This window comes from Oncorhynchus keta, chromosome 28, assembly GCF_023373465.1.
Source record: "Oncorhynchus keta strain PuntledgeMale-10-30-2019 chromosome 28, Oket_V2, whole genome shotgun sequence".
NCBI classification, from domain to species: Eukaryota; Metazoa; Chordata; class Actinopteri; order Salmoniformes; family Salmonidae; genus Oncorhynchus; species Oncorhynchus keta.
In genome coordinates, this window is record NC_068448.1 from 19,548,007 (window position 1) to 19,572,785 (window position 24,779).

The window sequence follows — 24,779 nt, forward strand, 5'->3', positions numbered from 1 at the left end:
CTTGTATCCTTTTCCCTCTCGCTCTCATCCAACACTTCCCACACTGCCCCTTCTCGGATGGTATCGCGCCGTCCCAACCTTCGCTCTCTCTCCCCCGCTACTCTCTCCTCTTCCATCCTATCTTCTCTTCCCTCTGCTCAAACTTTCTCCAACCTATCTCCTGATTCTGCCTCCTCAACCCTCCTCTCCTCCCTTACTGCATCCTTTGACTCCCTATGTCCCCTATCCTCCAGGCCGGCTCGGTCCTCCCCTCCCGCTCCGTGGCTCGACGACTCATTGCGAGCTCACAGAACAGGGCTCCGGGCAGCCGAGGCGGAAATGGAGGAAAACTCGCCTCCCTGCGGACCTGGCATCCTTTCACTCCCTCCTCTCTACATTTTCCTCCTCTGTCTCTACTGCTAAAGCCACTTTCTACCACTCTAAATTCCAAGCATCTGCCTCTAACCCTAGGAAGCTCTTTGCCACCTTCTCCTCCCTCCTGAATCCTCCCCCCTCCCTCCCTCCTCCCTCTCTGCAGATGACTTCGTCAACCATTTTGAAAAGAAGGTCGATGACATCCGATCCTCGTTTGCTAAGTCAAACGACACTGCTGGTTCTGCCCACACTGCCCTACCCTATGCTCTGACCTCTTTCTCCCCTCTCTCTCCAGATGAAATCTCGCGTCTTGTGACGGCCGGCCGCCCAACAACCTGCCCGCTTGACCCTATCCCCTCCTCTCTTCTCCAGACCATTTCCGGAGACCTTCTCCCTTACCTCACCTCGCTCATCAACTCATCCCTGACCGCTGGCTACGTCCCTCCCGTCTTCAAGAGAGCGAGAGTTGCACCCCTTCTGAAAAAACCTACACTCGATCCCTCCGATGTCAACAACTACAGACCAGTATCCCTTCTCTCTTTTCTCTCCAAAACTCTTGAGCGTGCCGTCCTTGGCCAGCTCTACCGCTATCTCTCTCAGAATGACCTTCTTGATCCAAATCAGTCAGGTTTCAAGACTAGTCATTCAACTGAGACTGCTCTTCTCTGTATCACGGAGGCGCTCCGCACTGCTAAAGCTAACTCTCTCTCCTCTGCTCTCATCCTTCTAGACCTATCGGCTGCCTTCGATACTGTGAACCATCAGATCCTCCTCTCCACCCTCTCCGAGTTGGGCATCTCCGGCGCGGCCCACGCTTGGATTGCGTCCTACCTGACAGGTCGCTCCTACCAGGTGGCGTGGCGAGAATCTGTCTCCTCACCACGCGCTCTCACCACTGGTGTCCCCAGGGCTCTGTTCTAGGCCCTCTCTTATTCTCGCTATACACCAAGTCACTTGGCTCTGTCATAACCTCACATGGTCTCTCCTATCATTGCTATGCAGACGACACACAATTAATCTTCTCCTTTCCCCTTCTGATGACCAGGTGGCGAATCGCATCTCTGCATGTCTGGCAGACATATCAGTGTGGATGACGGATCACCACCTCAAGCTGAACCTCAGCAAGACGGAGCTCCTCTTCCTCCCGGGGGAAGGACTGCCCGTTCCATGATCTCGCCATCACGGTTGACAACTCCATTGTGTCCTCCTCCCAGAGCGCTAAGAACCTTGGCGTGATCCTGGACAACACCCTGACATTCTCAACTAACATCAAGGCGGTGTCCCGTTCCTGTAGGTTCATGCTCTACAACATCCGCAGAGTACGACCCTGCCTCACAGGAAGCGGCGCAGGTCCTAATCCAGGCACTTGTCATCTCCCGTCTTGATTACTGCAACTCGCTGTTGGCTGGGCTCCCTGCCTGTGCCATTAAACCCCTACAACTCATCCAGAACGCCGCAGCCCGTCTGGTGTTCAACCTTCCCAAGTTCTCTCACGTCACCCCGCTCCTCCGCTCTCTCCACTGGCTTCCAGTTGAAGCTCGCATCCGCTACAAGACCATGGTGCTCGCCTACGGAGCTGTGAGGGGAACGGCACCTCAGTACCTCCAGGCTCTGATCAGGCCCTACACCCAAACAAGGGCACTGCGTTCATCCACCTCTGGCCTGCTCGCCTCCCTACCACTGAGGAAGTACAGTTCCCGCTCAGCCCAGTCAAAACTGTTCGCTGCTCTGGCCCCCAATGGTGGAACAAACTCCCTCACGACGCCAGGACAGCGGAGTCAATCACCACCTTCCGGAGACACCTGAAACCCCACCTCTTCAAGGAATACCTAGGATAGGGTAAGTAAGGGTAAGTAATCCTTCTCACCCCCCTTCTCACCCCCCCAACAAGATTTAGATGCAAGTGGCTGTTCCACTGGTTGTCATAAGGTGTATGCACCAATTTGTAAGTCGCTCTGGATAAGAGCGTCTGCTAAATGACTTAAATGTAAATGTAAAAGGTAGAACTAGGGCCATGGTCACCCTGGTTAAAGGTAGAACTAGGGCCATGGTCACCCCGGTTAGAGGTAGAACTAGGGCCATGGTCACCCTGGTTAAAGGTAGAACTAGGGCCATGGTCACCCCGGTTAGAGGTAGAACTAGGACCATGGTCACCCTGGTTAAAGGTAGAACTAGGGCCATGGTCACCCTGGTTAAAGGTAGAACTAGGGCCATGGTCACCCCGGTTAGAGGTAGAACTAGGGCCATGGTCACCCTGGTTAAAGGTAGAACTAGGGCCATGGTCACCCTGGTTAAAGGTAGAACTAGGGCCATGGTCACCAGGGTTAGAGGTAGAACTAGGACCATGGTCACCCTGGTTAAAGGTAGAACTAGGGCCATGGTCACCCCGGTTAGAGGTAGAACTAGGACCATGGTCACCCCGGTTAAAGGTAGAACTAGGGCCATGGTCACCCTGGTTAAAGGTAGAACTAGGGCCATGGTCACCAGGGTTAGGACCAGGTAGAACTAGGACCATGGTCACCCTGGTTAAAGGTAGAACTAGGGCCATGGTCACCCCGGTTAAAGGTAGAACTAGGACCATGGTAACCCCGGTTAGGACCATGGTAGAACTAGGACCATGGTCACCCTGGTTAAAGTAGAACTAGGGAACTAGGACCATGGTCACCCCGGTTAAAGGTAGAACTAGGACCATGGTCACCCTAGAGGTAGAACTAGGACCATGGTCAAGGTAGAACTAGGGCCATGGTCACCCCGGTTAGAGGTAGAACTAGGACCATGGTCACCCCTGTTAGACCATGGTCACCCGGTTAAAGGTAGAACTAGGGCCATGGTAACCCCGGTTAGAGGTAGAACTAGGGCCATGGTCACCCTGGTTAAAGGTAGAACTAGGGCCATGGTCACCCCGGTTAAAGGTAGAACTAGGGCCATGGTCACCCCGGTTAGAGGTAGAACTAGGACCATGGTCACGGTTAGAGGTAGAACCCGGTTAGAGGTAGAACTAGGGCCATGGTCACCCTGGTTAAAGGTAGAACTAGGACCATGGTCACCCCTGTTAGAGGTAGAACTATGATAGCTCACCTGTTACAGTGATAGTAATGCCAGAACGGTGTACATCAGTATACAACATGGACAATATTGACGCGGGAACAAAATGCAGGGTTCTTTGTTGTGCTGCTGGGAATATGACAAATGAAATGTAGAGTAGACATTGAAAAGCCCATTGGCCAGTGTTGTCACGATTCCAGATTGTCCTTGGCAGAAAATAAAAAATGAAGCAGGCTAAACTCTATGGTCCTATAAAACATACTGTAAGTAAATTATTGTGTGATATATCTTGCAAAAATTAAGTCCGCTTCATATTTTGTTTTCTTTGCCTCCTATCGTCCTAGTATCGTGGTACTGGTATAGTGACAACACTACCAAAGACGGTTTAGAGACCTTTGTCAGGAGGGACTGGTGTCTGCCGTTCCAAGTAGAGCACAACGTAAGAGTGTTATTGTGTGTGTGTGAAAGTGTGTGTGCGTGGCTGCATGCATTACTGAGCTGAATAAAAAAGAAGACAATAGCAGCTCTTACAGAGGGCCTGCTTGTCTGTTTCAGTCTGCCCATGTTGACTTACTGTACTACTCAGTACACTATACTTTCACACCCACACACACACATCTTGGCACACAAAACAAAATATTGGGCACAGGGGAAGCATATGCACACACATACACCCACACAGTGCACTTATCAGACACAGAGGATGATGTGTATGCATATGTGTTCATCTACAATACACTATTGCTCTGGAATAGATTGAGAGAGAGCTCCAGGTCTGTAAAAACCTGGTTTCAGATGATACCATAACTACCAGCTGGATGTTGCCGGTGTGTAGGGCTAGTGTGGTGTGGTTGAGTGGGGGAGTGTGTGTGTGTGTGTGTGTGTGTGTGTGTGTGTGTGTGTGTGTGTGTGTGTGTGTGTGTGTGTGTGTGTGTGTGTGTGTGTGTGTGTGTGTGTGTGTGTGTGTGTGTGTGTGTGTGTGTGCGTTAACTCACTGGCACGCTGGGCTCTGACACTGCAATGCTGTCTGGGTACACCGTGGCCTTCACACACTGAGAGAGAGCAACAGTGAAACGGTACGGCTCATCTGCACGCTCACAACGGTCCTTCTGAGAACACCTGTATACACAGACAGACAAGAGGACAGCGGGATGGGGAGGAAAGGAGAGGGGGACAGGAGAGGGGGATGGGGAGGAGAGGACAGGGGGATGGGAGGAGATGGGGGATGGGGAGGAGAGGAGAGGGGGACGGGGAGGAGAGGAGAGGGGATGGGGAGGAGAGGACAGGGGGATGGGGAGGAGAGGACAGGGGGATGGGAGGAGATGGGGGATGGGGAGGAGAGGACAGGGGGATGGGGAGGAGAGGACAGGGGGATGGGAGGAGATGGGGGATGGGGAGGAGAGGACAGGGGGATGGGGAGGAGAGGACAGGGGGATGGGGGAGATGGGGGATGGGGGATGGGGAGGAGGAGGGGATGGGGAGGAGAGGGGGACGGGGAGGAGAGGGGGACAGGGGGGAGGGGGACAGGGGGAGAGGGGGATGGGAGGAGATGGGGGACGGGGAGGAGAGGGGGAGGAGAGGAGATGGGGGGACAGGAGAGGGGGATGGGGGGGGAGAGGAGGACGGGGAGCAGAGGGGGACAGGAGAGAGGGGACAGGAGAGGGGATGGGAGGAAATGGGGGACGGGGAGGAGAGGAGAGGGGGACAGGAGAGGGGGATGGGGAGGAGAGGAGGACGGGGAGCAGAGGGGGACAGGAGAGGGGGATGGGGAGGAGAGGGGGATGGGGAGGGAGATGGGGGACAGAGGGGGGGGAGGGGGAGAGGAGAGGGGGATGGGGAGGAGAGGGGGACAGGAGAGGGGGAGGGGGAGGAGAAGAGAGGGGGACAGGGAGGAGAGGAGAGGAGGGACGGGGAGGAGAGGAGAGGGGGACGAGGAGGAGAGTTGAGGGGGACGGAGAGGAGAGGGGGACGGAGAGGAGAGGGGGAGGGGGAGGAGAGGAGAGAGGGACAGGGAGGAAAGGAGAGGGGGACAGGGAGGAGAGGAGAGGGGGATGGGGAGGAGGAGGGGGGCGGGGAGGATAGGAGAGGAGGATGGGGAGGAGAGGAGAGGGGGGATGGGGAGGAGAGGAGAGGGGGACGGGGAGGAGAGGAGAGGAGAGGGGGACGGGGATGAGGGGGGCGGGGAGGATAGGAGAGGAGGATGGGGAGGAAAGGAGAGGGGGATGGGGAGGAGAGGAGAGGGGGCCGGGGAGGAGAGGAGAGGGGGACGGGGAGGAGAGTTGAGGGGGACAGGGAGGAGAGAGGGACGGGGAGGAGAGGAGAGGGATGGGGAGGAGAGGGGGACAGGGAGGAGAGGAGAGTGGGATGGGAGGAGATGGGGGACGGGGAAGACAGGAGAGGGGGACGGGGAGGAGAGGAGAGGGGGACGAGGAGGAGAGTTGAGGGGGACGGGGAGGAGAGGAGAGGGGGACGAGGAGGAGAGTTGAGGGGGACAGAGAGGAGAGGGGGATGGGGAGGGGTTTCCAGTTTATATTGCGAAGGTTGTTTTTTTTGCACAATGCTCTGTCGGTGTGTCGATATACAGTGGATGTAATAAGGTGGATCCTTGTGTTTGCATTTTCCTTCCTATTTAGACCAAATAATAAAATACTTCAAATGGACAGGCAGGGAGGGAGGCAGGCAGTGAGGGTGCTGGTTTATGCATACCTCATGGAGCAGGTACAGTTAGACAGACCAACCTGAGAGGTCATTAAGCTGACAAAAAGCCCTGCATTGATTTTGCTGGGGGGAGTTGTTGCCATGGTTTCAGGAGACAGCCATTATCTATGTGTAGTTAGAGGCTGACCTCTTGGCTATCTCATTAGCTGAAGTGCATGCTTCTGAATGTTGACTAAAGTACACACCCCCCTCTCTCCCTCCCTCCACTAACCTGTCACTCACAGTCTCTCCACCACTTTGTGTGGGATCACTCAGATTCCTAATGGGGTCCGCATGGAATGCACACATACTAAACCAGGACACTCCAACCCTGTTACTGGAGAGCTACAGTCCTGTAGGTTTTCACTCCAACCCTGTTACTGGAGAACTACCGTCCTGTAGGTTTTCACTCCAACCCTGTTACTGGAGAACTATCATTCTGTAGGTTTTCATTCCAACCCTGTTACTGGAGAGCTACAGTCCTGTAGGTTTTCATTCCAACCCTGTTACTGGAGAACTACCATCCTGTAGGTTTTCATTCCAACCCTGTTACTGGAGAGCTACAGTCCTGTAGGTTTTCATTCCAACCCTGTTACTGGAGAACTACCATCCTGTAGGTTTTCATTCCAACCCTGTTACTGGAGAGCTACAGTCCTGTAGGTTTTCATTCCAACCCTGTTACTGGAGAACTACAGTCCTGTAGGTTTTCATTCCAACCCTGTTACTGGAGAACTACCGTCCTGTAGGTTTTCATTCCAACCCTGTTACTGGAGAACTACCGTCCTGTAGGTTTTCATTCCAACCCTGTTACTGGAGAACTACCGTCCTGTAGGTTTTCATTCCAACCATAATCTAGTACTCCTGATTCTAATAATAAACTGGTTGATAAACTGAATCAGTTACAACTGGGGTTGGAGCGAAAACCTATAGGTGGGTAGCTCTCCAGGAACACGGTTGGAGAGCCCTGTACTAAACACACAGCCCCACACACACATGCATGCATGCACACAGAGACGCACACACTTATAATGCCTTGTTCTAGCATCCCATCAGTGTGGTGAGGCATTGAATAGTCAGTCAGTCAGCTAGTCAGTCTGCTGGTCAGTGAGTCAGTCTTCTAGTCAGTCAGTCAGTCAGTCAGTCAGTCAGTCAGTCTTCTAGTCAGTCAGTCAATCAGCTAGTCAGTCAGTCAGTCTTCTAGTCAGTCAGTTAGTCAGTCTGCTAGTAAGTCAGTCCGTCAGTCTGCTAGTTAGTCAGTCATTCAGTCAGTCTGCTAGTCAGTCAGTCCGTCAGTCTGCTAGTCAGTCAGTCAGTCAGTATGTCTGCTAGTCAGTCAGTCAGTCTGCTCGGCAGTCAGTCCGTCAGTCTGCTGGGCAGTCAGTCCGTCAGTCTGCTAGTCAGTCTGTCAGTCAGTCTGCTAGTAAGTCAGTCCGTCAGTCTGCTAGTTAGTCAGTCATTCAGTCAGTCAGCTAGTCCGTATGCTAGTCAGTCATTTAGTCAGTCTGCTAGTCCGTCAGTCAATCAGTCTGCTAGTCAGTCTGTCAGTCAGTCAGTCTGTTAGTCTGTCAGTCCGTCAGTCAGTTAGTCTGCTAGTCTGTCAGTCAGTCAGTATTTCAGTCAGTCAGTCAGTCAGTCAGTCAGTCAGTCAGTCTGCTAGTCAGTCTGCTAGTTCGTCAGTCAGTCAGTCTGTTAGTCAGTCAGTCAGTCTGCTAGTCAATCAGTCAGTCTGCTAGTCAGTTAGTCAGTCAGTCAGCTAGTCCGTCAGTCAGTCAGCTAGTCAGTCAGTCAGTCTTCTAGTCAGTCAGTCAGTCACTCTTCTAGTCAGTCAGTCAATCAGCTAGTCAGTCAGTCAGTCTGCTGGTCAGTCAGTCTGTCAGTCTGCTAGGCAGTCAGTCCGTCAGTCTGCTCGGCAGTCAGTCTGTCAGTGTGCTAGGCAGTCAGTCCGTCAGTCTGCCAATCAGTCAGTCAGTATATCTGCTAGTCAGTCAGTCAGTATGTCTGCTTGTCAGCCAGTCAGTCTGCTAATCAGTCAGTCAGTCTGCTAGTCCGTCAGTCAGTCAGTCTGCTAGTCAGTCAGTCAGTCCGCTCGTCAGTCAGTCCGTCAGTCTGCTAGGCAGTCAGTCCGTCAGTCTGTTAGTCAGGCTGTCAGTCAGTCTGCTAGTCAGTCCGTCAGTCTGCTAGTTAGTCAGTCATTCAGTCAGTCTGCTAGTCAGTCTGCTAGTCCATCAGTCAGTCAGTCTGCTAGTCCGTCTGCTAGTCCGTCAGACAGTCTGTCAGTCAGTCTGCTAGTCAGTCAGTCTGTCTGTCTGCTAGTTAGTCAGTCAGTCAGTCTGCTGGTCAGTCAGTCAGTCAGCTAGTCAGTCAGTCAGTCAGTCTTCTAGTCAGTCAGTCAGTCAGTCAGCTAGTCAGTCAGTCAGTCAGTCTGCTAGTCAGTCAGTCAGTCAGCTAGTCAGTCAGTCAGTCAGTCTGCTGGTCAGTCAGTCGGTCAGTCAGCTAGTCAGTCAGTCAGTCAGTCTGCTAGGCAGTCAGTCCGTCAGTCTGCTAATCAGTCAGTCAGTCAGTATGTCTGCTAGTCAGTCAGTCAGTATGTCTTCTTGTCAGTCTGCTAGTCAGTCAGTCAGTCTGCTCGGCAGTCAGTCCGTCAGTCTGCTAGTCAGTCAGTCATTCAGTCAGTCTGCTAGTCAGTCAGTCCGTCAGTCTGCTAGTCAGTCAGTCAGTCAGTCAGTCAGTCAGTCAGTATGTCTGCTAGTCAGTCAGTCAGTCTTCTCGTCAGTCATTCAGTCAGTCTGCTCGGCAGTCAGTCCGTCAGTCTGCTGGGCAGTCAGTCCGTCAGTCTGCTAGTAAGTCAGTCTGTCAGTCTGCTAGTTAGTCAGTCATTCAGTCAGTCTGCTAGTCCGTCAATCAGTCAGTCAGCTAGTCCGTATGCTAGTCCGTCAGACAGTCTGTCAGTCAGTCTGCTAGTCAGTAAGTCCGTCAGTCAGCTAGTTAGTCAGTCATTCAGTCAGTCTGCTAGTCAGTCTGATAGTCAGTCATTTAGTCAGTCTGCTAGTCCGTCAGTCAATCAGTCTGCTAGTCAGTCTGTCAGTCAGTCAGTCAGTCAGTCTTTCAGTCAGTCAGTCAGTCAGTCAGTCAGTCAGTCAGTCAGTCTGCTAGTCCGTCAGTCAGTCAGTCAGTCTGTTAGTCATTCAGTCAGTCTGCTCGGCAGTCAGTCCGTCAGTCTGCTGGGCAGTCAGTCCGTCAGTCTGCTAGTAAGTCAGTCCGTCAGTCTGCTAGTTAGTCAGTCATTCAGTCAGTCTGCTCGTCAGTCTGCCAGTCCGTCAATCAGTCAGTCAGTCAGTCAGCTAGTCCGTATGCTAGTCCATCAGACAGTCTGTCAGTCAGTCTGCTAGTCAGTAAGTCCGTCAGTCTGCTAGTTAGTCAGTCATTCAGTCAGTCTGCTAGTCAGTCTGCTAGTCAGTCATTTAGTCAGTCTGCTAGTCCGTCAGTCAATCAGTCTGCTAGTCAGTCTGTCAGTCAGTCTGTCAGTCAGTCAGTCTGTTAGTCTGTCAGTCCGTCAGTTAGTCTGCTAGTCTGTCAGTCAGTCAGTCAGTATTTCAGTCAGTCAGTCAGTCAGTCTGCTTGTCAGTCTGCTTGTCAGTCTGCTAGTCAGTCAGTCAGTCAGTCTGCTAGTCTGTCAGTCAGTCTGTCAGTCAGTCAGTCCGTCAGTCAGTCAGTCAGTCAGTCAGTCAGTCTGCTAGTCAGTCATTTAGTCAGTCTGCTAGTCCGTCAGTCAATCAGTCTGCTAGTCAGTCTGTCAGTCAGTCTGTCAGTCAGTCAGTCTGTTAGTCTGTCAGTCCGTCAGTTAGTCTGCTAGTCTGTCAGTCAGTCAGTCAGTATTTCAGTCAGTCAGTCAGTCAGTCAGTCTGCTAGTCCGTCAGTCAGTCAGTCTGTTAGTCAGTCAGTCAGTCTGCTCGTCAATCAGTCAGTCTGCTAGTCAGTTAGTCAGTCAGTCAGCTAGTCCGTCAGTCAGTCAGCTAGTCAGTCAGTCAGTCTTCTCGTCAGTCAGTCCGTCAGTCTGCTAGGCAGTCAGTCCGTCAGTCTGCTAGTCAGTCTGTCAGTCAGTCTGCTAGTCAGTCAGTCCGTCAGTCTGCTAGTTAGTCAGTCATTCAGTCAGTATGCTAGTCAGTCTGCTAGTCCATCAGTCAGTCAGTCTGCTAGTCCGTCTTCTAGTCCGTCAGACAGTCTGTCAGTCAGTCTGCTAGTCAGTCAGTCAGTCAGTCTTCTATTCAGTCAGTCAGTCAGTCAGCTAGTCAGTCAGTCAGTCAGTCTGCTAGTCAGTCAGTCAGTCAGCTAGTCAGTCAGTCAGTCAGTCTGCTGCTGGTCAGTCAGTCGGTCAGTCAGCTAGTCAGTCAGTCAGTCAGTCTGCTCGGCAGTCAGTCCGTCAGTCTGCTAGTCAGTCAGTCATTCAGTCAGTCTGCTCGGCAGTCAGTCCGTCAGTCTGCTGGGCAGTCAGTCCGTCAGTCTGCTAGTAAGTCAGTCCGTCAGTCTGCTAGTTAGTCAGTCATTCAGTCAGTCTGCTAGTCCGTCAATCAGTCAGTCAGCTAGTCCGTATGCTAGTCCGTCAGACAGTCTGTCAGTCAGTCTGCTAGTCAGTAAGTCCGTCAGTCAGCTAGTTAGTCAGTCATTCAGTCAGTCTGCTAGTCAGTCTGATAGTCAGTCATTTAGTCAGTCTGCTAGTCCGTCAGTCAATCAGTCTGCTAGTCAGTCTGTCAGTCAGTCAGTCTTTCAGTCAGTCAGTCAGTCAGTCTGCTAGTCAGTCTGCTAGACCGTCAGTCAGTCAGTCTGTTAGTCAGTCAGTCAGTCTGCTCGTCAGTCAGTCATTCAGTCAGTCTGCTCGGCAGTCAGTCCGTCAGTCTGCTGGGCAGTCAGTCCGTCAGTCTGCTAGTAAGTCAGTCCGTCAGTCTGCTAGTTAGTCAGTCATTCAGTCAGTCTGCTCGTCAGTCTGCTAGTCCGTCAATCAGTCAGTCAGCTAGTCCGTATGCTAGTCCATCAGACAGTCTGTCAGTCAGTCTGCTAGTCAGTAAGTCCGTCAGTCTGCTAGTTAGTCAGTCATTCAGTCAGTCTGCTAGTCAGTCTGCTAGTCAGTAATTTAGTCAGTCTGCTAGTCCGTCAGTCAATCAGTCTGCTAGTCAGTCTGTCAGTCAGTCTGTCAGTCAGTCAGTCTGTTAGTCTGTCAGTCCGTCAGTTAGTCTGCTAGTCTGTCAGTCAGTCAGTCAGTATTTCAGTCAGTCAGTCAGTCAGTCAGTCAGTCTGCTAGTCCGTCAGTCAGTCAGTCTGTTAGTCAGTCAGTCAGTCTGCTCGTCAATCAGTCAGTCTGCTAGTCAGTTAGTCAGTCAGTCAGCTAGTCCGTCAGTCAGTCAGCTAGTCAGTCAGTCAGTCTGCTTGTCAGTCTGCTTATCAGTCTGCTAGTCAGTCAGTCAGTCAGTCTGCTAGTCTGTCAGTCAGTCTGTCAGTCAGTCAGTCCGTCAGTCAGTCAGTCAGTCAGTCAGTCAGTCAGTCAGTCTGCCAGTCAGTCAGTCAGTCTGCTACTCTGTCAGTCAGTCAGTGGTGTGAGCTCCATTGAGACACAGAGGTCTAAGGCACTAGTTCCTTATGGGGGGTAGTAATGGTGATGGCGGACTAACCTCTAGGTCCTCTACCACCGCCTCTTAGCCTCCCTCTGCTCTAGACAGGCAATTACGCTATCGTCTCTGCCACGGCTGGTTCCCCGACACACACACCTCTCTGTCGCTGTCTCTCTCTCTGGCCCTACAGGAGAGGCAGGCGACAGGCGGAGATTTCCGCACCTCTCCTCCCACCTCTCCCCTCCTCCCTAACCTCCTCCCTGGGTAGAGTGGTATGGCCGAAGGCTGCTTGATTGCAGCTCCTTCCCTCCAAGTACCATGTTTAAAGACACGGGAGTGGAGAGATACATCTCTAAAATGGGCATGTCCTCTCACTCTCACTCCTTCCGTTACTGTTATCGGACAGCGAACCACCATACCCTTGGAGGGGTGAAAGGAGTTTAGATGAACAATATCAGATGCAAGTGAAAGGAATGAAGGGATGGAGAGAAACAGGGAGAGAGGGAGGGAGGGATACTGTATGTATAGTGAATATTTGATGGTGTTTAATATAACAACAGGTCCATCATCCAAAGATTTAGTAGGTCTACTGCATCATCTGTTATGTCACAGGATCGGCTGTCTCCTTTCCTCTGATACATCTAATGTACTGTCTGTATTGCCTCAGCTGCTTGGATGGACTGCGTGTCTGAGGACTCTGTGTATATGTATGTAGTGAGGCAGACTGCCAAAGCTCCCAGTACGCACAGATAACATCATCACACTCTGCCATCTTGAATGATTACTGAGAACAACCCTGAGCTGCTGTGCTGTGCTGGGCTGCTGTGGGCTGAGCTGCTGTGGGCTGAGCTGCTGTGCTTTGCTGAGCTACATTTCCCTCCAGAACACCCAGATACTCAACAAGCTCTCACAGTCTCACTGCAGAATTAGATGTTTATCCACGTTTCTCTAAACTACACATTTTTAAGTATTTTTGACACCCTGGGTTGCTCCTGCTGCTCCCTATTGTTCCATTTCGCCAAACGTCAAATTTAGAAGTTACGGGTCAAATTTAGGGACTCGTTCTGAATGGTTAAGGTAAGGGTTAAGGTTTGTGATAGGGTTAAAACAAAACATATGATCGAACCCGCAACCATGGTCATTACAGAGTCATGGGATTACACCTATCCTCCATCCACGTCCACAACGCCCTAGCAAAACCCAAACCTATCCTCCATCCACGTCCACCACACCCTAGCAAAACCCAAACCTATCCTCCATCCACATCCACCACGCCCTAGCAAAACCCAAACCTATCCTCCATCCATGTCCACCACACCCTAGCAAAACCCAAACCTATCCTCCATCCACGTCCACCACACCCTAGCAAAACCCAAACCTATCCTCCATCCCAGTCCACCACGCCCTAGCAAAACCCAAACCTATCCTCCATCCCAGTCCACCACGCCCTAGCAAAACCCAAACCTATCCTCCATCCACGTCCACCACGCCTTAGCAAAACCCAAACCTACCCTCAATCCACGTCCACCACGCCCTAGCAAAACCCAAACCTATCCTCCATCCACTTCCACCACACCCTAGCAAAACCCAAACCTATCCTCCATCCCCGTCCACCACGCCCTAGCAAAACCCAAACCTATCCTCCATCCCCGTCAACCACACCCTAGCAAAATCCAAACCTATCCTCCATCCCAGTCCTCCACGCCCTAGCAAAAGCCAAACCTATCCTCCATCCCAGTCCACCACGCCCTAGCAAAACCCAAACCTATCCTCCATCCACGTCCACCACACCCTAGCAAAACCCAAACCTATCCTCCATCCACGTCCACCACACCCTAGCAAAACTCAAACCTATCCTCCATCCACGTCCACCACACCCTAGCAAAACCCAAACCTATCCTCCATCCCAGTCCACCACGCCCTAGCAAAACCCAAACCTATCCTCCATCCCAGTCCACCACGCCCTAGCAAAACCCAAACCTATCCTCCATCCCAGTCCACCACGCCCTAGCAGAACCCAAACCTATCCTCCATCCCAGTCCACCACGCCCTAGCAAAACCCAAACCTATCCTCCATCCCCGTCCACCACGCCCTAGCAAAACCCAAACCTATCCTCCATCCACGTCCACCACGCCCTAGCAAAACCCAAACCTATCCTCCATCCACGTCCACCACACCCTAGCAAAACCCAAACCTATCCTCCATCCACGTCCACCACGCCCTAGCAAAACCCAAACCTATCCTCCATCCACGTCCACCACACCCTAGCAAAACCCAAACCTATCCTCCATCCACGTCCACCACACCCTAGCAAAACCCAAACCTATCCTCCATCCCAGTCCACCACGCCCTAGCAAAACCCAAACCTATCCTCCATCCCAGTCCACCACGCCCTAGCAAAACCCAAACCTACCCTCCATCCACGTCCACCACGCCTTAGCAAAACCCAAACCTACCCTCAATCCACGTCCACCACGCCCTAGCAAAACCCAAACCTATCCTCCATCCACTTCCACCACACCCTAGCAAAACCCAAACCTATCCTCCATCCCCGTCCACCACGCCCTAGCAAAACCCAAACCTATCCTCCATCCACGTCCACCACACCCCAGCAAAACCCAAACCTATCCTCCATCCCCGTCCACCACGCTTAAGCAAAACCCAAACCTATCCTCCATCCCCGTCAACCACACCCTAGCAAAACCCAAACCTATCCTCCATCCCAGTCCTCCACGCCCTAGCAAAAGCCAAACCTATCCTCCATCCCAGTCCACCACGCCCTAGCAAAACCCAAACCTATCCTCCATCCACGTCCACCACACCCTAGCAAAACCCAAACCTATCCTCCATCCACGTCCACCACACCCTAGCAAAACTCAAACCTATCCTCCATCCACGTCCACCACACCCTAGCAAAACCCAAACCTATCCTCCATCCCAGTCCACCACGCCCTAGCAAAACCCAAACCTATCCTCCATCCCAGTCCACCACGCCCTAGCAAAACCCAAACCTATCCTCCATCCCAGTCCACCACGCCCTAGCAAAACCCAAACCTATCCTCCATCCCAGTCCACCACGCCCTAGCAAAACCCAAACCTATCCTCCATCCCAGGCCACCACGCCCTAGCAAAACCCAAACCTATCCTCCATCCCAGTCCACCACGCCCTAGCAAAACCCAAACCTATCCTCCATCCCAGTCCACCACGCCCTAGCAAAACCCAAACCTACTTGATGGTAATAGCTTTCACTGTTGCCCCTACTGGCCGGGACGTCGGGAATCTTGAACAATCTCCTTGAGATATTAGTTCAAATGGAGTGTTTGAGACCCTTTGTTGCGTGCTGCTGCCTCCCTGACGTGTGTGAATATCCATTTAAATGGAGGCAGTGGGAGGGAAAGAGAGCCTTTCAAATGGTCAAAGATTCAAACAATAACAATCATATACAAACAAGACAATAAACGGACTCACACACATTTCAACAAACGTCACTGACATCCCAACTGCTCAGACCCACATGTTCCGTAACCATACACATCACGTATGTCTCACACACATGTTTAGTTATTCAGACTGACTCATGTTGCACTGAGGGTTGCATATCTGAGGCACACAAAGTGCTTTTGTGATCTCTGTGTCAGAGAGGAGCGATAGAGAGGAGAGGAAGAGGAGAGAAGAGAGAGAGATAAAGATTGTGAGCAATGGTAAGAGATGGAGGAAGAAAGAGTAAGGAAAGAGAGATGTAGGGAGGTGGAGGGAGGGAGAGGGATAGAGAGATGGAGGGAGGTGGAGGGAGGGAGGGAGGGAGAGAGAGAGATGGAGGGAGGTGGAGGGAGGGAGAGAGATAGAGAGATGGAGGGAGGTGGAGGGAGGGAGGGAGGGAGGGAGGGAGGGAGGTGGAGGGAGGGAGGGAGAGAGAGAGAAGGAGGGAGGTGGAGGGAGGGAGAGAGATAGAGAGGTGGAGGGAGGGAGAGAGAGAGAGATGGAGGGAGGTGGAGGGAGGGAGAGAGTTGGAGAGATGGAGGGAGGTGGAGGGAGGGAGGGAGAGAGAGAGATGGAGGGAGGTGGAGGGAGGGAGAGAGGTAGATAGAGAGATGGAGGGAGGTGGAGGGAGGGAGGGAGGGAGAGAGAGAGATGGAGGGAGGTGGAGGGAGGGAGAGAGAGAGATATGGAGGGAGGTGGAGGGAGGGAGAGAGAGAGATGGAGGGAGGTGGAGGGAGGGAGAGAGAGAGAGATGGAGGGAGGTGGAGGGAGAGGGAGAGAGAGAGATGGAGGGAGGTGGAGGGAGGAGAGAGATAGAGAGAGGGAGGGAGGGGGAGGGTGGGAGAGAGAGAGAGAGATGGAGGGATGTGGAGGGAGGGAGAGAGATAGAGAGATGGAGGGAGGTGGAGGGTGGGGAGAGAGAGAGAGATGGAGGGATGTGGAGGGAGGGAGAGAGATAGAGAGATGGAGGGAGGTGGAGGGTGGGAGAGAGAGAGAGAGATGGAGGGAGGGAGGGAGGGAGGGAGATGGAGGGGGTGGAGGGAGGGAGAGAGAGAGCTGGTCTGCGCCCAGCTGGCTGGTCTGCGCCCAGCTGGCTGGTCTGCGCCCAGCTGGCTGGTCTGGTGTGTTTACGGACATATTCAATCAATCCCTATCCCAGTCTGCTGTTCCCACATGCTTCAAGAGGGCCACCATTGTTCCTGTTCCCAAGAAAGCTAAGGTAACTGAGCTAAATGACTACCACCCTGTAGCACTCACTTCCGTCATCATGAAGTGCTTTGAGAGACTAGTCAAGGACAATATCACCTCCACCCTACCTGACACCCTAGACCTACTCCAATTTGCTTACCGCCCAAATAGGTCCACAGACGATGCAATCTCAACCCCACTGCACACTGCCCTAACCCATCTGGACAAGAGGAATACCTATGTGAGAATGCTGTTCATCGACTACAGCTCAGCATTTAACACCATAGTACCCTCCAAACTCGTCATTAAGCTTGGGTCTCGACCCCGCCCTGTGCAACTGGGTACTGGACTTCCTGACGGGCCGCCCCCAGGTGGTGAGGGTAGGTAACAACATCTCCACCCCGCTGATCCTCAACACTGGGGCCCCACAAGGGTGCGTTCTGAGCCCTCTCCTGTACTCCCTTTTCACCCACGACTGCGTGGCCACGCACGCCTCCAACTCAATCATCAAGTTTGCAGACGACACAACAGTGGTAGGCTTGATTACCAACAACGACGAGATGGCCTACAGGGAGGAGGTGGGGGCCCTCGGAGTGTTGTGTCAGGAAAATAACCTCACACTCAACGTCAACAAAACTAAGGAGATGAATGTGGACTTCAGGAAACAGCAGAGGGAACACCCCCCTATCCACATTGATGGAACAGTAGTGGAGAGGGTAGTAAGTTTTAAGTTCCTCGGCGTACACATCACAGACAAACTGAATTGGTCCACCCACACAGACAGCATCGTGAAGAAGGCGCAGCAGTGCCTTTTCAACCTCAGAAGGCTGAAGAAATTTGGCTTGTCACCAAAAGCACTCACAAACTTCTACAGATGCACAAACGAGAGCATCCTGTCGGGCTGTATCACCAAATGGTACGGAAACTGCTCCGCCCACAACCGTAAGGCTCTCCAGAGTGTAGTGAGGTCTGCACAACACATCACCGGGGGCAAACTACCTGCCCTCCAGGACACCTACACCACCCGATGTCACAGGAAGGCCATAAAGATCATCAAGGACAACAACCACCTGAGCCACTGCCTGTTCACCCTACTATCATCCAGAAGGCGAGGTCAGTACAGGTGCATCAAAGCTGGGACCAAGAGACTGAAAAACAGCTTCTATCTCAAGGCCATCAGACTGTTAAACAGCCACCACTAACATTGAGTGGCTGCTGCCAACACACTGACTAAACTCCAGCCACTTTAATAATGGGAATTGATGGGAATTGATGTCAAATATATCACTAGCCACTTTAAACAATGCTACTTAATATAATGTTTACATACCCTACATTATTTATGTTACAACTTCTAACAATGGTGAGTGGAGGAGTCAAGCGCAGAGAGCAGGAGCCACAACATGCAAAACACCAGGGTGCATGAATCAACCCGTCCCAAAATACAACGGACTAAACTGTCCTGAAAAAATACTGATTACACTCATACACCAGATAACAGAAAACAAGCCCGCACAAATACCCAGCGGGCCTAGTGCCCTTAAATAGCCTACAAACAAACACTAACTCAAAACAGGTGTACCCAATTACCCAATAAACAGAAACAAACGGAAAGGGAATCGATGGCAGCTAATAGGCCGGTGACGACGACCACCGAGCGCCGCCCGAACAGGAAGACGCACCATTTTCGGCGAGATTCGTGACAATTTATCTCATATGTATACGTATATACTGTACTCTATATCATCTACTGCATCTTTATATAATACATGTATCACTAGCCACTTTAAACTATGCCACTTTGTTTACATACTCATCTCATATGTATATACTGTACTCGATACCATCTACTGCATCTTGCCTATGCCGCTCTGTACCATCACTCATTCATATATCTTTATGTACATATTCTTTATCCCTTTACACTTGTGTGTATAAGGTAGTAGTTTTGGAATTGTTAGTTAGATTACTCGTTGGTTATTACTGCATTGTCTGAACTAGAAGCACAAGCATTTCGCTACACTCGCATTAACATCTGCTAACCATGTGTATGTGACAAATACAATTTTATTTGATTTGATTTGAGGTGGAGGGAGTCTGTAGGGAGGGAGGGAGAGAGATGGAGGGAGGTGGAGGGAGATATGTCAGGCTCATCTAACAGGCTCCTCTCAAGGGGTACCAAATGGGTTTATTAATAATTGGCTTATGAGTAATACAATAATTGGATCTCCTCCTCCCTCCCACTCCCCCACCTTACTGCCCCTCCTCCATGTCTCTGGCTGTAAATTCAACGACAGGGATGGAGGGAGGGAGGAGGGAGACTGGGCATTAGATAAAGCTGACATGATCCCGGCCTGGTTTCCATATCAAACCCATCTCCATGGTAATAACAATGCGGTAGGTAAATATGCCATCATCATTAATAATAACGGTATTGTGTCTCTGTATGGCTCAGATAGATACATGGCTCTATTGATATGTTGGGCATGTTTGTTGATCGAAATCTCAGTAGCAGTTCATTTGGGAGAGAGATTGATGCAGTGCCAGTACCCAGTTCTGACTGCGGAACACAATGTTAACCTGGCCATTAGACACACAGAGAGACACCCTCAATACAGCCATTATCATCACTGGCCTAATTGATGTTAGCATTGGAAACAAGTGGACATTTGATACTTTCTGTGCTTTACATCGTTCAGAAGCACTTGTTTGTGAGAGGCTACTGTAGAATTTATAGGACTGCACTTAGGCTCACTGGAGTCTATAGGACGACACTTAGGCTTACTGGAGTCTATAGGACGACACTTAGGCTTACTGGAGTCTATAGGACGACACTTAGGCTTACTGGAGTCTATAGGACTACACTTAGGCTTACTGGAGTCTATAGGACGACACTTAGGCTTACTGGAGTCTATAGGACTACTATTGGCTTATGAGTAATACAATAATTGGATCTCCTCCTCCCTCCCACTCCCCCACCTTACTGCCCACAACATGCAACAATTTCAAAGATTTTACTGAGTTACAGTTCATATAAGGACATTAGTCAATTGAAACAAATTCATTAGGCCCTAATCTATGGTTTTCACATGACTGAGAATACAGATATGCATCTGTTGGTCACAGAAACCTTAATGAAAAAGTAGGGGTGTGTATCAGAAAACCAGTCAGTATCTAGTCTGACCACCATTTGCCTCATGCAGCGTGACACAGTCTGTAGGATTGCCATTAAAATCACATGATGGGTCAGAGTGTATCTTACCGTGGAAGACAGTGGTCATGTGCTAATTAGCGGTGTTGCAAATTAGCGGTAATTCAAATCACATGATGGGTCAGAGTGTATCTTACTGTGGAAGACAGTGTCCATGTGCTAATTAGCGGTGTTGCAAATTAGCGGTAATGCAATATAGACTGTTTAATTAGCCCTATTGTAGATCAGACAAATCACTTGAAATAGCATCATTTATGAAACACTTTTGGCCCACGTCCCAAATCTGTTCCTCTGAACTAAAGATTTGGGCCTCAACCCAGACCCCTGATGGAGGGCTTGGTGATGTAGTAAGACTGTGTGAGTGGCCTGCCAGGGTGCTGAACAAGTCATTGCACAGCATTTACGATTTCTACTGGCTACCAGCCCTGTCGCTGCCTAACATAAATATTACACTGAACAAAAATATAAACACAACATGCAACAATTTCAAAGATTTTACTGAGTTACAGTTCATAGAAGGACAATAGTCAATTGAAACAAATCTCCTTCGCATAGAGTGACATCTCCTTCGCATATAGTTGATCAGGCTGTTGAGTGTGGCCTGTGGAATGTTGTCCCACTCTTCTTCAATGGCTGTGCGTAGTTGCTGGATATTGGCGGGAACTGGAACACGCTGTCGTACACATAGATCCAGAACATCCCAAGCATGCTCAATGGGTGACATGTCTGGTGAGTATGCCACTGGGACATTTTCAGCTTTCAGGAATTATGTACAGATCCTTGCGACGTGGGGCCGTGCGTTATTATGCTAAAACATGAATTGAGTGCGGCGGATGAATGACACGACACTGGGCTCAGGAACTCGTGATGGTCCATTCTCTGTCCATTCATTCAAATGGCCATTGACAAAATGCAATTGTGTTCGTGTTCCGTAGCTTATACCTGCTCATACCATAACCGCCACCATGGGGCACTCTGTTCACAACGTTGACATCAGCAAACCGCTCGGTCACACGGCGCCATACACGCGATCCCACAGGTGAAGAAGACGGATATGGAGGTCCTGGGCTGGCGTGGTTACACATGGTCTACGGTTGTGACATACTGCCAAATTCTATAAAATGACATTGGAGATGGCTTATGGTAGAGAAATGAACATTACATTTCCTGGCAACAGCTCTGTTGGACCTTCCTGCAGTCAGCATGCCAATTGCATGCTCCCTCAAAACTTGAGATATCTGTGGCATTGTGTTGTGTAACAAAAATTTACATTTTAGAGTGGCATTTCATTGCCCCAGCACAAGGTGCACCTGTGTAATGATCATGCTGTTTAATCACCTTCTTGATATGCCACACCTGTCAGGTGGATGGATTATATTGGCAAAGGAGAAATGCTCACTAACAGGGACGTAAACAAATTTGATTTTTTTGGAGAAATAAGCTTTTTGTGCGTGTGGAGAATTTCTGGGATCTTTTATTTCAGCTCATGAACCATAGGACCAACACTTTACATCTTGCGTCTATATTTTTATTAATTGTACATAATGTTGTGTTACTGTATGTTAATTTCACTATTCTCCTCTAACTAGTCTCCCCTGCAACTTAAATGCCTCCTCCCCAAAATAAAATATGTTATATTTTCACATACACCAGATATGTACAGTGAAATGTGTTGTTTTACAGGATCAGCCAGATTAGTACAGCACCCTTGGAGTAAGTACCTTGCCCAAAGGCACATCGACAGTTTTTCACCTTGTCGGCTCAGGTATTTGAACCAGTGACCTCTCAGGTTGCTGGCACATCGCGCCAACCACTAAGCTACCTGCCACCCAGTATTAGTATGTGGCCGTCCATCGGAAGTGACACGCTTTAATTCTGGGTGACCCCTCCTCACTGATAGTGGAATTTCTAAATTCCCGTATGTTTTGTAGCCAAAACCAGATTCTCACTCATTCTAATTCATTAATGAGTTGTAAGTTCATTAATTATGCATGAAGTAGATTGAGACCAGTCTTAAAAGCCAAAGGTAACAGCGTTTATTTCAAGAGAGTACTCCCCACATACACATATTTCCACATGACATCAGCGTTTTCTAAACGTTCTATCTATTTCACAAGTAGAGGGGCCCTCTAGCTCTCGAGCCTTCGTGTTATCAGCACAAAGTCAAGGCCAGTCAGTATAAATCAACATTCTAGACAGTCTGGAGATGGGCCGTTCCTGCCACCTGGAGATTGTACAACTGAATGAACTAAGGAACAGACCTTCATTGTTACTAAACTCCTGACTACATTATATACAATTGGGAATGGGAGCAAGAGAGAAAATTCACATGTACAGTACATTATAGCATTTTGACTAGTCAGTTCTGATTGGAATGTATACATAATTAGTCATTTCAACCATAATTTCCTCTATCACTCACCCTACACATCTCCTCTCTGGATCAAACCCAAACTATAATCCTGACAACAACTGACAACAATCCCCCCCCCGTTGTAATGTGGTAAACATTGAGAAGGTAAAGCATCTTCAGAGTGATTAGGTAGGTAATCGTGCAGGGTTTGCAGGGAATAGAGTGACACTGCACTAGACTGTTTATTGCTCTGAGTGGTTAAGACTGTGGTCAGACCAGACCGCCAGTTAACCAACAGCTGTTGGTCCATTCAGGGCCTGTCAGAGCTGAAGAGCGCTTGAGATGATTATGTTCCTCTGAACTGCAATCAAAACACTGCTCACTTTGTGGACCTGAGAATATGACATCAAATGCTCTCGCTCTCTCTCTCTCTCATTCCCCCCCACCCCCCCATTCCTGAAGCTTTCATTGGGTCCATACTGTCTGTAACAGCTGCTGGCAATTAAAGGATTGTGTGTGGAGTCTCAGGCCAGTGTGGAAGATAGAAGGGAGGACAGGAGAATGAAAGAAGTGAAAGAAGATACTCCTCTCCTCTCCTGGCCAACCCTGCCTGCCTCTCTAGCCTGTCCTCATCACTAGAGCTGCCTAATGTGCTGCCATGTTCCTAATTACCCACCTGAACATGCAGAGCTTCAATGGTGGCAAAACATATAGTATAAAGGCTAGAGGGGAAAACAGTGTGTTTGGAAGAGAAGAAAAGAGAGAGAGAGAGTGAGAGAGAGTGAGAGAGAGTGAGAGAGAGAGAGAGAGAGAGAGAGAGAGAGAGAGAGAGAGAGAGAGAGAGAGAGAGAGAGAGAGAGAGAGAGAGAGAGAGATGGTTGGTCAAAGCGCTCAGTGGTTTATGTGTGGCAAGCCAACTAATTGAGTGTCTGGGAGAGCTGATTACAGAGAGGAAAGAGAGAGAGATAGAGAGCGAGAGAGAGAGAGAGAGGATGAGAGAGTGAGGATGAAAGAGAGGGAGAGAGAGAGAGAGAGAGAGAGAGAGAGAGAGAGAGAGAGAGCATCTTAATAAGAGCCAGTACATCTCTACCCTAGCTGAGCCAAGCTCCATGGTGGCACAGACAGACATACGCCTTCAGGGGAAAAGGAGCAAACATTGGAGAGAAGAAGGAGGGCATATTTCATGAAGTCAACATTGATTTGGGGAAGAAAGTGTCCATGGTGGCCAGGCAGTCACCGCTGTGGAGGATGAAGGCGTAGTACTCAGAGGCTGTTTAGTTGAAGGAGGTGGAGGGTGGATGATGCAGAAAGGGGGGAAACATATGTATTCATCTACAGCAGGTTTCAACAAGAGCCTCCACCCTGAATCAACAGCCTCTACTGGTCAACAGACCCTATAAGATGCATTATCAGACTAAACAATGACCTCTCTCACTGAGCACTGCATTAATAACTCAGCATTTCACTTCACTGTGTCTATATTTATTTATTTATTTATTTTTTATCCATTATTTTACCAGGTAAGTTGACTGAGAACACATTCTCATTTGCAGCAACGACCTGGGGAATAGTTACAGGGGAGAGGAGGGGGATGAATGAGCCAATTGTATACTGGGGATTATTAGGTGACCATGATGGTTTTGATGGCCAGATTGGGAATTTAGCCAGGGCACCGGGGTTACCATCCCTACTCTTACGATAAGTGCCATGGGATCTTTAATAACCTCAGAGAGTCAGGACACCCATTTTAACATCCCATCCGAAAGACAGCACCCTACACAGGGCAGTGTCCCCAATCGCTGGCCTGGGGCATTGGGATATTTTTTTGATTTTCCAGAGGAAAGAGTGCCTCCTACTGGCCCTCCAACACCACTTCCAGCATCTGGTCTCCCAGCCAAGGACAGACCAGGACCAACCCTGCTTAGCTTCAGAAGCATGCCAGCAGTGGTATGCAGGATGGTATGCTGCTGGCAAATGTCTAGTAGATAAAGCGGGGCTGACAGGGACTCGACACCCATATAGCGCTGGGTCAAAGACAGGCTGGGATTAGCTCCAGCGACAGCTTTTCACAAGGCAGGGCAGAGTAGGGCAGGGAGCAGGGCAGAGTAGGACAGGGAGCAGGGCAGAGTAGGGCAGGGAGCAGGGCAGAGTAGGGCAGGGAGCAGGGCAGAGGAGGGCAGGGAGCAGGGCAGAGTAGGGCAGGGAGCAGGACAGGGAGCAGGGCAGAGTAGGGCAGGGAGCAGGGTAGAGTAGGGCAGGGAGCAGGACAGGGAGCAGGGCAGAGTAGGGCAGGGAGCAGGGAGCAGGGCAGAGTAGGGCAGGGATCAGGACAGGGAACAGGGCAGAGTAGGGCAGGGAGCAGGGCAGAGTAGGGCAGGGATCAGGGCAGAGTAGGGCAGGGAGCAGGGCAGAGTAGGGCAGGGAGCAGGGCAGAGTAGGGCAGGGAGCAGGGTATAGTAGGACAGGGAGCAGGGCAGAGTAGGGCAGGATCAGGACAGGGAGCAGGGCAGAGTAGGGCAGGGAGCAGGGCAGAGTAGGGCAGGGAGCAGGGTATAGTAGGACAGGGAGCAGGGCAGAGTAGGGCAGGGATCAGGACAGGGAGCAGGGCAGAGTAGGACAGGGAGCAGGGCAGAGTAGGGCAGGGATTAGGGTAGAGTAGGACAGGGAGCAGGGTAGAGTAGGACAGGGAGCAGGGCAGAGTAGGGCAGGGAGCAGGGTAGAGTAGGACAGGGAGCAGGGCAGAGTAGGGCAGGGATCAGGACAGGGATCAGGGCAGGGAGCAGGGCAGAGTAGGGCAGGGATCAGGACAGGGATCAGGGCAGAGTAGGGCAGGGAGCAGGGCAGGG

At 50.8% G+C, this 24,779-nt stretch overlaps 1 protein-coding gene across 1 annotated transcript in view; it reads right to left on the reverse strand.

Annotated features, from left to right (window-relative positions):
* LOC118374386 (plexin-A2-like) overlaps positions 1 to 24,779 on the reverse strand; it is a 321,358-nt gene that overhangs the window by 216,534 nt on the left and 80,045 nt on the right. Inside the window, exon 4 of the mRNA XM_052484209.1 lies at positions 4,395 to 4,518. Within this exon, the coding sequence (XP_052340169.1) occupies positions 4,395 to 4,518 (124 nt within the window). The remainder of the gene's footprint in view (positions 1 to 4,394; positions 4,519 to 24,779) is intronic.